This window comes from Octopus sinensis, linkage group LG1 (genome assembly GCF_006345805.1).
Source record: "Octopus sinensis linkage group LG1, ASM634580v1, whole genome shotgun sequence".
NCBI classification, from domain to species: Eukaryota; Metazoa; Mollusca; class Cephalopoda; order Octopoda; family Octopodidae; genus Octopus; species Octopus sinensis.
In genome coordinates this window covers 192,433,820-192,452,583 of record NC_042997.1, presented here as the reverse complement: position 1 = coordinate 192,452,583, position 18,764 = coordinate 192,433,820, and the positions used below count along the sequence as shown (strand labels likewise).

Below are 18,764 nucleotides of genomic sequence, written 5' to 3'. Positions count from 1 at the left end.
AGGTTTTGGTTGACAGAGAGCTATATAAATAGAAGAATCTTGCCCAAGGTGCCACCAATTAGGACTGAACTTGAAAATCACTTGGTTGCGAAGTGAACTTCTCAACTACATAACTGTGCCTGGGCTTATCTCATTAAACACATCAAATGAAAAAAACTAGGTTAAATTGCAGAGTAACTAATGAAAAAAAAAACAAAAAAACAAAGGTGGGGAGATTGATTAACTTCCAGGTTTTATGAAGTACTTATAAAGTATTTTGTAAGTATAATGAATTACTAATTAATTATAATACTTTATTTTTTATTGATTACTCAAGGATTACTGTAACTTACGTTTAGGAAATGGATATCCACAACAACAGTGTCATGTACAGCCTTCAGGTCGTGTACGGTGCAGCTGTCAGGCTGTGTACGACGCAACCGTAAGGTCATATATGGCACAATCCTAAGAGTGTGGGATAGAATGCCTTACAGAATTTGATACATCTTTCTGCTTTCTGAGTTCAAATCTTGAAGCCAACTTTGCAGTTCATCCTTTTGGCACTGATAAAAGCACCAATTTCAGACAGCGGATTGGCAGAACTTTTCGAGGGATGTGTAAGAGGCTTCCTGGTATCTGTTCTGATAGCGCAGCACTTATGATAACACTGGTATCAAGCTACATTAGCCCATATCGGTAGCCTTTCCCATGGATAAACATGTCATAGATAGGGGAGCTTTTCATGTATGGGTAACTTCTTACAAAGAAAAAAAAAACACCTAGGCTTGCATATACATGTACAGATGTATGGTCAACACACACATACACACACACAAAAGGAGAGATCTAGAGATGCTCAATACAGAAAACATGTAGAGCTCAAATGATTTGAATGTAAACTCCAAAGTCTTTATTGAGGATTAGGATCAGAGTAAAGAGGGGCAGTAAGAGAAATCCAGGTGAGCTTATAAGTTTGTACTTAGATTTAGCATTGCATTGGAGGGGGGGACTTATGCATGAGTCAATGCAGCATGTATATGAGGAGAGAGAGAGAGATATAGTGATGCAGATAAATATGATTTGGCTTGATATATACATATATTACTATATATGCATATACACATGTATATGTATGTATATTTATATATATATATATATATCAAGCCTAATTGTGTTTATCTGCATCACTATATCTCTCTCTCTCTCCTCATATACATGCTGCATTGACTCATGCATAAGTCCTCCAATGCAATGCTAAATCTTAGTACAAACTTTTTTCCTCTTCATAGTTTTACCTTTGCCCTGAATATAAACCTCACTCAAGTGAAAGTCATGCATAAAATAGTATGACTAATACACAAGTAAATACAGTATATATATATATATATATATATATATATATATATATATAAAGGGTGCTACACAGCTTGCATAAGTAACTTGCAGTCACACAAATTACTTCAACCTAGATATATTTAAATAGAGTACACAGAATTACTAAGCCGTTGTCTGAAGTTTAATACACATTAAAACTATAAACGATAAATGTCGCCCTATTCAAGCCTAGCCAGGCTCATGGCGTATATGTTCCCCCCAGCTGGACAGGACGCCAGTCCATTGCAGCGTTACTCAAGAAATAGGAAGAGAGAGTGAGAGAAAATTGTGGCGAAAGAGTACAACAGGGGTCACCATCACCCCCTGTCGGAGCCTTGTGGAGCTTTTAGGTGTTTTCACTCAATAAATACACACAATGCCCGGTCTGGGAATTGAAACCGCAATCCTCTGACCACGAGTCTGCTGCCCTAACCACTGGGCCATTGCGCCTCCACTTAATACACATTAACCATATAAAAATACCCTTTAGAACAATGATGGAATGAAGCCTCAGTTTTGAAAATAAAAAAAATAAAGTAAATTTTACTATATTATAAGTGCAGGTATGGCTGAATGGTAAGAAGCTTGCTTCCCAATCACATGATTCCAGGTTCAGTCCCACTGTGTGGTACCTTGGGAAGGTGTCCTCTTCTAAAGCCTCAGGCTAATCAAAGGACAGAAACTGAAAGAAGCTACTTGTGTGTGGATGTGTGCGAGTTGAACAGGATATTTTGAGGCTAAATGTCCTTCCACTTCAGTTTCCTCTTTCAACATACATGAATGCAATGCATTGTATTCTAAAAATCAGGATGTACATCATACAGATCTTTTATCTTTTACTTGTTTCAGGATTTAGACTGTGGCCATGCTGGGGCACCACTTTGAACAAATCAACCTCAATACTTATTTTTAAGCCTAGTACTTATTCTATCAGTCTCTTGTCAAACTGCTAAGTTACAGGAACATAAACACATCAACACTAATTGCAAGTGGTAGTGGAGGACAAACACACACACAAATACAACATGCTTCTTTCAGTTTCCATCGACCAAATCCACTCACAAGGCTTTTGCTGGCCCTAGGCTTCAGTAGGAGACACTTGTCCGAGGGTGCCACACGGTGAGACTGAACCGGGAACCATGCGATTGGGAGACAAGCTTGTTACCACACAATATGCCTGAGCCTATATGCACACAGAATCAAAATGTCATACACACTTTAAACACAGAATTAGTTAACGCATTTTAGTAGAACAAGTGTTAGGCTTTACAGCTACAAGCAGTGATGGAACCACTTATCTAAAATATCCATTTGTGAAGTGTGTCATACAATAGAACATTATACAAACACTTGTAATTACTCATTAAAAGTGAAATATTCTCCTCTTTGTAATAAACAGCACAATAGAACAATGTGGTGAAGTGAAATAAGTTATAATTAAAGAGACTGCAAATTATAGGAAGTTGTTGACTGGAAGTTAATACTGCTCTAAGAAATGGTTGTATATAATCATTGATATAACAAATAGCAACCAAAACTGACAGTTTAATTTATCTTACTTGAAGATGGCTTATAAACAATAGCCAACAGATAAATACAAAAAAGCTTTTACATGAATCTGGTATATGCAATTGAGGAAATATTAAATCTAAAATAGCCATCTATGTATCATATTTAATATATATACATCACTGATGGGCCTTTAACTGCAGTATTTTTCCTGCCAAAAATATCAGATGAAAGGTTGCAGAAGCAGCTAGTAAGAATGGCAGACACATTTTTGCATTTTGGGGCCTTTTCAGTGGCACCTAATTTTATTCAAATGTGCAGTTATTTGCAACATAAGTGAATGCTTTATACATAGTTTTCAATATCATTGGTGCCAGATTTGCATTCAAGGATGCAGTTGGTTGAGAATATGCATTATTGAAAAGGGATCCTAAAATGCAAAATGCATCTGGAACTTTCAATAGCTGCAACTGGGATGAACATTCATCTCTGCAAGAATTATTGTGCTTTAGACACAACATCCATATGACGTGTTATTTCAGAATAAATACCACAGTAACTGGCCTATCAACAGTAAGTGTATGCATCTATGTGTGCATGTATGCATGTGTGCGTGTGTGCCAAGCCCGTATGGATGTGTGTGTGTGCCAAGCCCGTATGGATGTGTGTGTGTGCCATGCCTGTATGGATGTGTGTGTGTGTGTCCCATGCCCGTATGGATGTGTGTGTGGTGTGTGTGTGTGTGTGGTCCCATGCCCGTATGGATGTGTGTGTGTGCCAAGCCCGTATGGATGTGCGTGTGTGCCAAGCCCGTATGGATGTGTGTGTGTGCCATGCCTGTATGGATGTGTGTGTGTGTGTGTGTGTGTGTGTCCCATGCCCGTATGGATGTGTGTGTGTGTACATGCATGCATTCCTGTATGGATGTGTGTACATGCGTGCATTCCTGTATGGATGGATGTGTGTGCGTGCGTGCATGTATTTATGTATGTGCGTGCATGTGCATGCATGGATGTGCGTGCACATGCATGCATGGATGTGCATGTATGTATGGATGCAGATGTTTACATTATTTTTGTTGATAAGCATGATTTCTACAAGTTGTTGGCCATCTAACACAAACCATTCAACTGTGAAATGAGAAAGGTTTGTTGAGAAATGAGTTAAGGGCATTTTCTAAGAACCTAACAATGCAACAGAAAAATCAATTTTTAGGTCAGTGATCCTAAACTGACCACTGCACCCAAAGTAATTCTTAACTATTTTCTTCTAATCAACTTGCCTTACATTAAATGCATGAAAATGCCTATCAGTCACTCCATACATCCTTGTTTCTTAACAGCAGTTGTTTATATTACTAAATAAACAATGCTTATATTGTTTCCTATACTAAAAACAAACAAGACTAGGAATATAAATTCATGACAGGAAAGTTAAAAGAAATATACACACACAATTTATTACTGTTATAAAATATATATGTTAAAAAAAAAAACTTGGGGGGGTTGTGCTGTTAATTTAATTAAACCAGTTTCTCATTTGTTTCAAAATAATCTCAGAATTATAAAAAAGTTCACATAGGCACAGGAGTGGCTGTGTGGTAAGTAGCTTGCTTGCCAACCACATGGTTCTGGGTTCAGTCCCACTGCAAGGCACCTTGAGCAAGTGTCTTCTACTATAGCTTCGGGCCGACCAAAGCCTTGTGAGTGGATTTGGTAGACGGAAACTGAAAGAAGCCCGTCGTATATATGTATATGTATGTTTGTCCCACCAACATCGCTTGACAACCGATGGTGGTGTGTTTATGTCCCCGTAACTAAGCGGTTTGGCAAAAGAGACCGAGAGAATAAGTACTAGGCTTACAAAGAATAAGTCCTGGGGTTGATGTACTCGACTAAAGGTGGCACTCCAGCATGGCCACAGTCAAATGATTGAAACAAGTAAATGAATAAATTAATAATATAATGGCAATACTTGTAGTCAGAAAAATCCAATCTGGCAGTGTTGGTTACATCAATGAGGGTTCCAGTTGATCCACTCAACGGACTAGCCTGCTCGTGAAATTAACATGCAGAAACATATATACTCTTAGCATAATTCTCAGAGAAGATTCTGCAGGGCACAGAATGTGACAGGGTTGGCCCTTTGAAATACAAGTACTACAGATATTTGCCAGCTGAGTGAACTGGAATAATGTGAAGTAAAATGTCTTACTCAAGGATTAACATGCTCCCAGTTATTGAACTCAGAACCTTATGATCGTGGTTGGAAGAACCTTGACCGCTAAGCCATGCTGTAGTCCAGGGGTGGGGAACTCCCACCTGCAGGCACAACTGCACCTGCGAGCCCATTGTATTGCACACACAGGCTGGTATACTTGTATGTACAAAATATAGTAAATTTTTCAATTACAAAATTTATACAATATTTGTATGCCTTTACGACAATAGGTTGTATCTCCACTATGACTACAAGTCTAAACGGTTAGACTTGAACAGAAAATCGCCTGGTAACTGTCATTCGATTGGAAATTTTGTTTTCACTCTAAAACCCATATTGCTAGGTTTGTACCACCCCCTTGAGACCCAACAACACTACCTGAAAAATATAAAATACCTCATTGGTAATATAAAATGTCCTAAATTCAGTGGCTGCAATAATGAAAATGCTACATGTTAATTTAATGTCTCAAACTTATCTTTATTAATGTATATCAAATTATACATAGATATATACAAGATTTACACAAATATAAGAGTTAGAACTTGTGATCTGCCCATGGACCTTTTTCTTTGGAAATTTTTGACCACCGCACTAAAGTTTCCCTGCCCCTGCTGTAGTCAGAATTTGTCCAATAAAGTATATGTGTGGGATAGGCCTACTTAATAGTTATTCTATTAATAGTGAACTATCATCAACATCAAAATGGACATTAGTGATGCTGACGATGAACTTAACCTAGTTAAAAAGCAATAAACAGGAATGAGAAACAGAACAGTTAATTGTTAAAACTTTATTCAAATTATTCTACATCAGCTACGATACTTATAGCTATTATTACAATCTAATTTTATAAGGGAGGGGTTTGCCCAATGACAGAATTCAAACAGTCTGACAAATCTTTCAAAAATAAAACTCATGCAAATTTTTTTCTTTCTTCTCTTCTCTAACCAACAACAATTCTTTAGCTCAAATCAATTACCAGATTCTATAACACAATCCATATATAAGTGAAGCCAACTGCAGAGAGGTAAATATTTCTTTTAACCTTTCTTTGACTCACAGTTCAGATAAATTTCCTCCGATTTTCTTGGTTAATAGCTTGGAAGAGTATCAGCTAAAAATTCCAACTTTATTGCATGCAGTCTTACAAAAAAATTCACACTACCCAAAATTTCTATTCAAACACTCAGAATAACAATGTTTCATAATACTTCTTCAATAACCAATAAATGGCATCCTCCACCTTCATGAATCTCCATAGTATTCTCATCATCTTTTATCTTTTACAGGACCACAGTCATTGGACTGCAGCCCTGTTAGGATACCATCTTGAATAGTCAAGTCAAGTAAAATCGACTAACATTTTTTTAAAAAGCTTGGTGCTTATTTCATTGGTCTCTTTTGCCAAACTTCTATGTTATGGAGATGTAAACATACTAGCAACAGTTGTCAAGCAGTGAGGAAGAGTTGAAAAATACAAACAGGCTTCCATGCAGTTTCCATCTATCAGATTCATTCACAAGGTATTGCTTAGTTCAAGGCTATAATGGAAGACACTTGTGTAAGAGGCCATGCAGTGGGACAGAACCCAAAACCATGTGGTTGCAAACAAGTTTCTTAACCATACAGCCATGCCAGCATCATATGTAATTTCAACAAGAAAAACAAAACAGTTTATAGCCACATCAAGCTGAGAACACAAATTGACATTTGGTCATCAAACTTAATATTAAACCTAATTAGTACTTAAAGAGGTGACAGCTTGGAGAACTTAAATGCCATAAACATTAGACAATAAAAGCATTGTTTACATTTTCCAGCCAAACCTTTCTCAAATCACATCATATCACCATCACCTAGCATTCATGTTCTATACTGGCAAGGGCTGAATGGTTTGACAGGATCTGATAGTCCCAAGCACTACATCATGCTCCAATGCCTGCTTTGGCATAGTTTCTTATTTCTTTATTGCCCACAAAGGGGCTACACATAGAGGGGAAAAACAAGGACAGACAAACGAATTAAATCGATTATATCGACCCCAGTGCATAACTGGTACTTATTTAATCAACCCCTGAAAAGATGAAAGGCAAAGTCGACCTTAGCAGAATTTGAACTCAGAACGCAACAGCAGACGAAACACCACTAAGCATTTTGCCCGGCGTGCTAACGTTTCTGCCAGCTCGAAGCCTTTTGCTCTGGCATAGTCTCTATGGCTGGATACCCTTCCTAATGCCAACCATTTTACAGTAAGTACTGGATGCTTTTTTAATGCTGCCAGCACTAGTGAGGCTGTCATGAAGTTTGAAAGACTACAAACTCTGAGTGGGTGCTGGATAGCTTTATACATTGAGAATAAAGTATAGAGAAAGTATAGGAAAGTATGAGAAAAAAAAACAGCTGAAGAATACTGTTTTAATAAAAAGTAAAAGAGGACACATTAGATAATGTAGTCCAAGATAGCCTGAGGTTTCTTGCTTGTGATAAGTTTTACTGCTTGCAATAAATCTGTCTTATAACTATAGTTTTATTACCAAAACAGCAAAACCAGTAATCAACAAAGAGATAATTTACATAACAGCTGGAAAGTAAAGAACGCAGATTAGCCACCATTAACAGATAAAAAAAAGTTTACTTTCATTTGCTCAGAGCAATGAGAAGCCCAGCTGGTATCAATTCTGTCAATATAATACCAATTTGATGGACTGCAGTAAATATAACTTAAGTTTACAGCCACATAGATTTCAAGCACACCACTATCATTAACTTTGTTTATTTTTAGGAGTTAAGCAACGTACGTCTTTGTAACTCCTCTCATGCAGCTCCAGTAGTTCATAAATATGGTTATTCTAAAGATTCCAATTATGTCTAGTTAGCCGCAGACCCTTAAGACTACATCAAAAAGGCCTGGTCTGATATTTAAGATCCATTCCACATGGAATACAATAATAGATCTCTGCCTAAAACAAACATCCTTTTACTTACTGCTTCAGAACTCTGACACATTTTCATAGTTCACAAGGTCAAATATGTCTAAAATAGCTATAGAACAGTTAAATTTTCAACTAGCAAATTAAAAACAAAATCTCATTAAGGACAATGATTCTCAACCATTTTTTTTACTTGGACCTCTTTAATTCTTATTTTACTCACGTGGATCCTCATAACCACTCAAAATTTTTTTTTTTAAATCACATTTTTATAATTAAATAAGAAATTATGTTAAAAAATATTTTGTATATTATACAAGTATAAACAATTTATTCTAACAATGAAATCTTATATGGCCCCCCACCAAAGGTCTCTTGGATGCTAATTGAGAACCACTGATTTTGAAGAAATACAGTAGAAGAAAGAAAAATCTATAGCATATTTGTTTGCATATAAAATGTACTTTTTTTCCAAAAAGATTTTAAAAATTATATATAAACTAAAATCACTCCAGGTTCTTTAAGCAAAGTTGTGCCTATATTACATGCATTAATGCACTGCTGAAATTGGAATGATTTAATATGTCTGTGCATCTTTTATGCCTTCAAATACAGTAGGGAGAAAAAAATGTCCTTCATTTACAACCACATGACTCCAGGTTCAGTCCCAATGTGACACTTGGGCAAGTGTCTTTATCTATAGACTGAGGCTAACCAAAGCCTTGTGAGTGGGTTTGGTAGATGGAAACTGAAAGAAGTTCACTGTGTGTGTGTGTGTAAGAGAGAGAGAGAGAGAGAGAGAGAGAGAGAGAGTGTGTGTGTGTGTGTGTAAGAGAGAGAGAGTGTGTGTGTGTGTGTGTAAGAGAGAGAGAGAGTGTGTGTGTGTGTGTGTGTGTGTGTGTGTGTGTGTGTGTGTGTGTGTGTGTGTGTGAGAGAGAGAGAGTGTGTGTGTGTGTGTGTAAGAGAGAGAGTGTGTGTGTGTGTGTGTGTGTAAGAGAGAGAGTGTGTGTGTGTGTGTGTAAGAGAGAGAGTGTGTGTGTGTGTGTAAGAGAGAGAGAGAGAGAGAGTGTGTGTGTGTGTGTGTGAGAGAGAGAGAGAGAGTATGTGTGTGTGTGTGTGTTGTAAGAGAGAGAGAGAGTATGTGTGTGTGTGTGTGTGTAAGAGAGAGAGAGATGTGTGTGTGTGTGTTGTGTAAGAGAGAGAGTGTGTGTGTGTGTGTGTGTGTAAGAGAGAGAGAGAGAGTATATGTGTGTGCAAGTGAGAGAGAGAGAGTTTGTATGTATGTGTGTGAGTGTTTTCTGCGCCTCAGTGCGTGTGTATCTGCGCCCCGGTGCGTGTGTATCTGCGCCCCGGTGCGTGTGTATCTGCGCCCCGGTGCGTGTGTATCTGCGCCCCGGTGCGTGTGTATCTGCGCCCCGGTGCGTGTGTATCTGCGCCCCGGTGCGTGTGTATCTGCCCCCGGTGCGTGTGTATCTGCGCCCCGGTGCGTGTGTATCTGCACCCCGGTGCGTGTGTATCTGCGCCCCGGTGCGTGTGTATCTGCACCCTGGTGCGTGTGTATCTGCGCCTCGGTGTGTGTGTATCTGCGCCTCGGTGCGTGTATCTGTGTCTTGGTGCGTGCGTATCTGTCTCAGTGTGTGTGTGTGTATCTCAGTGTGAGCATGTGCATGCATACTTGTACCCCACCCTTACTCGACAAGTGGTGTTGGTGTTTACATCCCTGTAACTTGACAGTTGGCAAAAGCAACTGATAAAATAACTATCAGGGTTTAAAAAAAAAAATTAACAGGGTTGAGTCATTCAACTAAAAATTCTTCAAGACTGTGCCCCAGCATAGCTGCAGTCTAAAGACTGAAACAAGCTAAAAGATATTGCAAAACACATAATTCAACATAAAATAGACCATGAAAAGAATATTGTCAACATATTTACCTGTACAAGTCCATTACATGGAGTTTTATGTAACCTAAAAGCTTTCTCCAGTGCTTCATGATGAATAATTCGAATATGTTTTTCTTCTTTAAGACCTAGTGTTCTACCTATTGGGCTGAATAGATACCTGAAAGAAACAATAAACATTGTTCAATTACAAATGCTTCATCACATTAAACAAATTTACAAATCAAAATTACATGTTCAATTATTATTATCACAGAAGATTTTTAAATTCAAAGAGTTTATAAAGAATTCTTTAAAGGAATGAACTGTGAAATAAAATTTTTCTTTGAAAAAGTTCAAGAAGTTGCAGGAGTGGCTGTGTGGTAAGTAGCTTGCTTACCAACCACATGGTTCGGGTTCAGTCCCACTGCGTGGCACCTTAGGCAAGTGTCTTCTACTATAGCCTTGGTCCGACCAAAGCCTTGTGAGTGGATTTGGTAGATGGAAACTGAAAGAAGCCCATCATATATATGTGTATATATATGTGTGTGTGTCCCAACATTGCTTGACAACCGATGCTGGTGTGTTTACATCCCCGTAACTCAGTGGTTCGGCCAAAGAGACTGATAGAATAAGTACTAGGCTTACAAAGAATAAGCCCTTGGGTCGATTTCTTTGACTAAAGGTGGTGCTCCAGCATGGACACAGTCAAATGACTGAAACAAATACAAGAGAGTAAAGGAGTAAGGCAGAAAAAAAAATTACTAAAATTTAACAATTGTGTCTTTATGTCTGTCTATGGACAAGATATCTCAAGAACTGCTGGATAGATTTAGAAACTTTTAGAGATGTCTTAACTCATGCCTGGCATGAACTATTTAGATTTTAGGAATAATCCAGTACAGGACAAGGATTCTGGATTATTTTTCATGTTTTTTTTTTTTTTTACTTAATTTTTGAGAGCAGTCAGGTCCATTTTTAGTATTCTTGCTTGTGAGAGCAATCAAGTTTATTTAATATATTCTCATTTTAAAAGTCATCTCTGGCTAATCGTTGAGAGGACATTGGTGTTGCTTTGGCGAAGGTTTGCGCTCTCAGTGCTCTTGTTACAGGTGTTAGTCAAAGTGGTATCCTCATCTTGATTATTGCTTTCACTATGTTTTGGCTGTGTAAGATCCAACCTTCTTCAGATGTCTTGTGAGTCACCTTAGTAACTAGGATTGAACTCAGAACTTCTAGGTGACTGCATAGCATTAATCACCTTTGTCCACTATGCTATCCCCACAAGTAGTGTCAGAGTGAATTTTTAAGGCTTATAAACCTTCTTTGATATCTTATGTTGGCTACGTGGTGATTGGATAATACAATTCTGTATTTCTGAGATGAGGAATTTTATATTGGATAGTTAAAGGAACTAGAGGTTCTGAGTTCAAACCCAGGCAAGGGACGAAGGTGAATGACAAGACATCCATAAAAGGCTGGAGCGTACAACAGCCAAAGTTTAGTGGAAAAAATAACAACCAAGACTATGACACCACTCTAATACATAATATAAGAATTCCTCTCTTAGATTTCATTCCAATTGTTAGTATTCAGGAGTGAACATTCAGAAACTGAAATGCACATATACTCGTTTCCATCACTTGACTGCAGCCATGCTGGAGCACTGCCTTTAGTCGAACAAATTGATCCCAAAACATTCTTTGTAAGCCTAGTATTTATTCTATCGGCCTCTTTTGCTGAGCTACTAAGTTATGGGGATGTAAACATACCAACATAGGTTGTCAAATGATGGTGGGGAGACAAACACACACACGACAGGCTTCTTTCAGTTTCCATCTACCAAATCCACTCACAAGGCTTTGGTTGGCCTGAGACTATAGTAGAAGACACTTGCCCAAGGTGCCACGCAGTGGGACTGAACCCGGAACCATGTGGTTGGTAAGCAAAGTTACTTACCACACAGCCACTCCTGTGCCTAAGAAATAAATTTCATTTAGTGAGTAGACAACGGCTTGTATTTGTTTCAAATAACTAAAACTACACCAAAGCATTTGAAGTAGCAACCACAATATAGAATATCATTAACTTGTCTATTTCCCCCCAAAAGATACACTTGTGTTTAGTGCAGAGAAACTGAAAGTGAGAAATCTAAATCAGATCTGACATATCATTCAGAACATCTCGAAATTGGTTTGACTCCAGTTGAAATGCAGTCAAGAAATTGTTAACATGGCTGCAGCCAACAGGTTAAAATCAGTAATATGAAAGCAAACCTTTCTTCTCCACCTGCCCACCCAGCCAAATTTAATTATGTCTGATCACATTCAATAAACCACGATTGATTTTTTAAAAAAATTTGATGGATAGTAGAAATTAAAATTCTTAAGGACAGCCTTAAATGAATAAAAAATTTAAAAAGCCATTTGATGATGCTGATAAGGAGGGGGAAGGAGGATGAGGAGGAGGGGTGTTTCAAAACTACGAGAGATATGAAATAAATCATTTTTAATGGTGGAACTCAAAATAGATGTCCTCATCATCATCATTATCATTCTCAATGCTGGCATGGGTTTTTGATGGTTTGACAAATCTATAAATAATTCAGTGAAGAATACTGGGAAAAAAAAAAAATCACCTTTTTCCATCCAAGGGGTTTTTTTTAAACCCAAAATTCTACATGTTATTTATAACTTTATATACTTAAAGTTCCACTGTTTATTCATTAAGATTTATTTAATAATAGTATTGCTCTTATGGCAATGAGCTGGCAGAATTGCTAGCAAGCTGGGCAAAATGCTAAGCAACATTTCATTTGTCTACATTCCGAGTTCAAATTCCGCCGAGATTGACTTCACCTTCTGTCCTTTTGGATTCAGTAGAATAAGTAACAGTTGAGCACTGGGAACTGACGGAACTGACATAATTAACTTACCCACTTCCCCAAAATTGCTGACCTTGTGCTAAAATTTGAAATCAATATTATTATTGCTTCTGAATTAAACACAAGGCCAGCAGTCTTGAGGGAAATGACCCTAGTACTTCAGAGGTATTTGATTTTACTGACTCCAAATGGATGAAAAGCAAAGTTGAGCTCAGCAGGAATTGAACCCAGAACAGATTATTGGACAAAATGCTTTGTGGAAATTGTTCTAATCTAACAATTCTGTCGATCAACTGCCCTGAAGAGAAAGGGCTGGCTGATTACATCAACCCAGGTGTTGACAGGTAATTTATTTCTACTTCAAAAGGATGAAAGCCAAAGTTAAGCTCAGTAATAATGATAATAATTGTTTCAAACTTTGGGACAAGGCCAGCATCTTTAGTAGGAGAGGGTTAGTTGGTTACAGTGACACCCCACTTTCCACCCCCAGTGCTCAACTGGAACTTATTTTATTTATCTCAAAAGATAAAAGGCAAAGTTGACTTCAGAGGGATTTGAACTCAGATCAGAAAGAGCTGGAAAAGAAAAAATGCCAAGCATTTTGTCTGATGTATTGAATCAGTGGTTCTCAACCAAAGTCCTTATAAGATTTTGTTCTTAAAACTTACATGCAACAACATTGGTTATACTTCTACAAAACAACTATTTCAACAAATCTCTATATATATAAAGCTGAAGTTGTCTGTGTATGGCAGGTTTGGTAGCCGTCAACTAACACTATCTCCTCCGAGACCCTGCGGTGCAAGTTGGCCAAAATTGAGAGTATGATAGAAAAAGGCTTGCTCTTCCTTCCATAGAAGAAAAAATTCAAATCAGACCATGTTAACACCAAAAAGGTGCTTTTTTTCTATGAAAATCCCTATTTTTTAATGATTTTTTTTATTGCTGTGTCACCATTTTTCAGTGTATTTCAACCAGAAAAATGTTCACTTAAAGAGAATAACAAGCTACACAATTCAAAATTTTTACTTTTCAAAAATTCCAATTCTAAAGGGTCAAAACAAACGCTGGGCAATACTGCTAGTTTTTTTTATACAATCCCTAATAATATTCATGTATAAAAATATAATAGGATTTTATTTAAAATTCGAATGGCTATGGGGGCCCAGTAGAATATAATAGGAATCAAAGGGATCTATAAGGAGAAAATAGTTGAGAACCACTGCGCTAAATGATTCTGCCTATGTAAGCTTCCAAATTGTTATTTTCGCAAAAAAATAAATCAAACCTCACTTTTGAAAAGCTGTGTATATTAAAGGAGGTTTACCAAGATCAAAATATGCCTGGAGCTATTGCCTACTAAAAATAAATCCGACTACAACATGCCCATATTTGGTTTCAATGTCCCCAGGCTTTCTTGATTAAAATTATTAAGTGAGCAAATTATTTTAGTTTATTTTTTTTTTTGCTCATAGGTGTGACTGTGTGGGAAGTAGCTTGCTTTTGAACCACATGATTCCATGTTCAGCCCCACTGTGGCACCTTGGGCAAGTGTCTTCTACTACAGCTTTGGGTCAACCAAAGCCTTGTGAGTACATTTGGTTGATGAAAACTGAAAAACTATCATATGTGTGTGTATGTGTCCCCCACTACCACCTGACAACCAGTGTTGGTGTGTTTACATCCCTATAACTTAGCAGTTCAGCAAAACGAGATCAATAGAAGTACCAGGCTTTAAAAACAATTGAGTACTGAGGTTGATTCATTCATCTAAAATTCAAGGTGGTGCCCCAGCATGGCCACAGTCTAATGACTGAAACAAGTAAAAAATACATGGCTATAATTTTAATTACTGTTTTTTAGCCCACCAAATTAATTAACACTCACCATATTTACTTGTGTATAAGTTGCATTGTAAATAAGTCACACCTCTAACTTAGTGTTAATCTTGGCACAAATTTTTTTCCCTTCATAGGATTAGCTTTGCCTCCTGTTATAAGTAGCATCTCGGTTTTGTCAGTTAAAATCATGTGTAAAATAGTGGGATTTAAACAGGCGTCAATAAAATAAGGAGTTATTTATCATGCAATAGGCATCCCAGAATAATAAATACTTTTAAGCGTTATTAACTTAAAAGCTGGATTCAAATGCAAATGACAAACTAATTTTGAAACCTGCAACCAACCTAACAAGGAGATTTACATAAATTTATGCAATGAACTCGGGAAATGGTGTTTTATGATAATGATTTCAAATTTTGGCACAAAGCCAGCAATTTTGGGGAAGGGGTGTTAAGTCAATTACATTGGCTCCAGTGTTCAGGTACTTATTTTATCGACCCTGAAAAGATAAGGTGGCAAGCTGGAAGAATCATTAGCATGCTACGTGAAAAAAAAATACTCGGTGACATTTTGCCTGTTAGTACATTCTGACAGGCACCTTGGACAAATGTCTTCTACTATAGCCTCGGGCCAACCAAAGCCTTGTAAGTGGATTTGGTAGATGGAAACTGAAAGAAGCCTGTCGTATATATGTATGTACGTGTTTGTCCCCCCCAACATCGCTTGACAACCAATGCTGGTGTGCTTGCATCCCCGTAACTTAGCGGTTCAGCAAACGAGCCCGATAGAATAAGTACCAGGTATACAAAGAATAAGTCCTGGGGTCGATTTGCTCAACTAAAGGCGATGCTCCAGCATGGCCACAGTCAAATGATTGAAACAAGTAAAAGAGAGTATAGCTAGATTTATAAGCATACACTATTTTGCTAAAGTGGTAATATTAAGCTTAGACTAACTAGATTTATGAGGAAAGATTTGAAATTTTTTTTTTTTTAATACACACAAGTCTTCAATATTTCTTTCAGTAGAAAAGGCATTATTGATAAAATATATGCTAATAAGCCTCTTAACAAACACTGCACTAATTTTCTGTTTCTAATCAATCCCATAGATACACATTAATTCTGCTAGAATACAGCTTATATTCAACCTAATTAGAAGGTAGAAAATTTGGATTTAAAATCTTTCAGGGTTAAAACAGTACAATTTAAAATGCAGATTTAAACCTATTAAGAAAACTAAGATGAAGATAAATATATTTTTCACGGAAAAAATAAAAAAATTATATGTATGTGTGCGTGCACAGGTGCAACTGTGTGGTAAGAAGTTTACTTACCAACCACACGGTTTCGGGTTCAGTCCCACCACACGGCACCTTGGGCAGACCAAAAACCTTGTGAGTGAATCTGGTAGATGTAAACTGAAAGGAATCTATTGTGTAGGTGTGTGTGTGTGTCCATGTTTGTACCTCCACCATCGCTTGACAAATGATGCTGGTGTGTTTAGGCTGGACAGATCTAACATCTTGCCACCCTTGCCAGTTCTTTGTCATCTGGTAGATACGAGAGAAAAACTGGATAACAGTTATGCATGCTGTTACTTTGGCCTATTAAACGATGATGAGGAGGAGTGGTGATCTCTTTTCCTTTTCACAAGGTTCTACATTTAAATGTATAATTTAATAGCAATAGCATGGTACCTTTCTCCACATGTGTGTGCTTGTGCGTTTAAGTTTAATATATTTTTATTTACATATCAGGTTATTGATGAAATTATGAATTTGAGAAAAATAATAATAATACACACTGAATCATATTTCTCAAATTCAGTTACAAAGCAACTGCCATCTGCTCTGAATTTATTACACTTCTATTCATAACAGTATATAACAGCTGCATTTGAACGTGAATAATGCAAGTTAAGTGCTACAATATTACATGTTAGTGGTTGTTGTTGTTGTTGAGTTAACAGCCTAGGAGAGTAACTCATCAAAAAAAAAGCAGACAGATGGGTGGACGGATAGACAGATGGAAAATTAATTCTTGATAGCTTTTAATGCTCATTATATTTATATTACAAAATAGATTGAGAGCTTTCTAATGTATCATCAAATATATTTTTAAAACGAAGTTGCATGCTTATAATTTTAACTGAGGTTGCTTTATACTCGGTGAATCACAACTAAGAAAATGTAACATTAAACTATTTTTTATCAATTCTTTAAGCAATCAGTCTCGCTTATAACTGGGTGTTAGTACCAATGAAACCATTCTTAAGATGATAAACTTCAGAACTAAGTAAGTGTTGCAATCCTGTGCAAACAGCATGAAGCGCCTAAACTGGAACCATTTTGTAAAGTAATTTCCCTCTCCTTATTTTGATAAGAAGAAAGAGAGAGGTGAAGGCTATAACTATTTATATTTAACCAAACAGAAGTAATCTGTCATCTGTGTATATTAAGCTGATGAAATGAAATATACACATAAATTATCCTTGTCTGTCTGTTATTGCATTAAGGCATTTTTTTTTAATTATAGAGAAAACTCATAGGAATTAAAAACCAAATAAAATAATGACGCTTAAAAAAATTAAAAAATACAGTCATGTTTTTGATAATCTAGTTACTATATATGTATTGATTTTATAAACACAGGCAATGGCTGTGGAGTTAAGGAACTTGCTTTGTAACCACATGGTTTCTGGTTCAATCTCACTGCATGGTACCTTGGGCAAGTGTATTCTACTATAGCCCTGAGCCAGTTAATGCCTTGTGAGTGCATTTTATAGACAGAAACTGTATGTGTGTGTGTGGTGTGCACACGCGCATGGATTATATTTCACTTAGGCATAGCAATACTATTAATCTAGTGTTAGAACTATACCTATCTATCTCTATCTATATATCTATCTATATCTATATCTATATCTATATATATATATATATGCTTCAGAAGAAAAGTATCAGTCAAGTACAGAGTAATAACAGAAAATTAGATAAATGACAGGGGAATAAGAAATTGTGCTATGAACTTCATAAGCTTACATCTGTTTCTGCTATAAGATGTATTGCACTCATAGCTGAGTGCTTGTGTATCACCATATAGCATTATCAGAACTTCATTTATATATATGTATGTATACACACACACACACACATGTATAGACTGGCAAAATGCTTAGCAGTATTTTGTTTTTTACATTTTGAGTTCAAATTCTGCTGAGGTCAACTTTGCCTTTCATCCTTTCAGGTTCAATAAAATAAGTACTAGTCAAGCACCAAGGTCGATGTAATTGATTCATCCCTCCCCAACTATTGCTGACCTTGTGCCAAAATTTGAAACAAATTTTAAGAAATTATGACAATAACAGATCAATGAGTGGTGGGCTGGTGTTCTCTGAAGCCATTGAGAGGAAGGTCCCAAAACGGTACACAATCTTTCCTGTCGACTCCTGAAATTTACTAGCAATAAGTATGTGAATTTTTCTATTGACTGCACATGCATAAGCCGATTCCAAGTCTCCACATCTACTTGAGCTAAACAGTGAAATTAATTAAACTTAAATAAGTGGATTCTGATAGATATTTAAAAACACAAACTAAATACTTTCCTACCATTTACAAGAAACACTTGATTTATGAACTAAAATTTACATTAAATAAACCGAGAACATCAATCAATAAAACAAATAAGGAAATATTTAACTGTGCAACTGTGTGTTAAGAAGCTTACTTCCCAACCATATGGTTCTGGGTTCAGTCCCATTGCACAGCACCTTGGGCAAGTGACTATAGCCTCAGGATGACCAAAGGCCTTGTGAAGGTATTTGGTAGACAGGAACTGAAAGATGCCTCTCTGCGTGTGCATGCGTGTGTCTTGGTAAAAGACACCAACAGAATAAGTACCAGACTTAAAACAAAGTACTGAGGTTGATTCTTTTGACTAAAATTCAAGGTTGTGCTCTAGCATGGTCACAGTCTAATGACAAACAAATAAAAGCAGAATAATCTTAAGTATAATCCCTTTATTCTGCAATTCTAATTCTACAGCTGGTGATGGCATTTAAATATCAGTGCTAAAGAAATTTCAGAATCAAAATGGTTGTTTGGTTTTCATTTTCTTGTTTTGTTTTTCTGGTTTATATACT

General features: G+C 36.8%; 1 protein-coding gene across 2 annotated transcripts in view; it reads right to left on the bottom strand.

Annotated features, from left to right (window-relative positions):
- Positions 1-18,764, bottom strand: part of LOC115219755 (ceramide synthase 6) — a 122,692-nt gene that overhangs the window by 45,776 nt on the left and 58,152 nt on the right. For both annotated transcript variants that reach the window (XM_029790000.2, XM_036507947.1), the window contains one exon: positions 9,948-10,074. In XM_029790000.2, the coding sequence (XP_029645860.1) occupies positions 9,948-10,074 (127 nt within the window). The remainder of the gene's footprint in view (positions 1-9,947; positions 10,075-18,764) is intronic.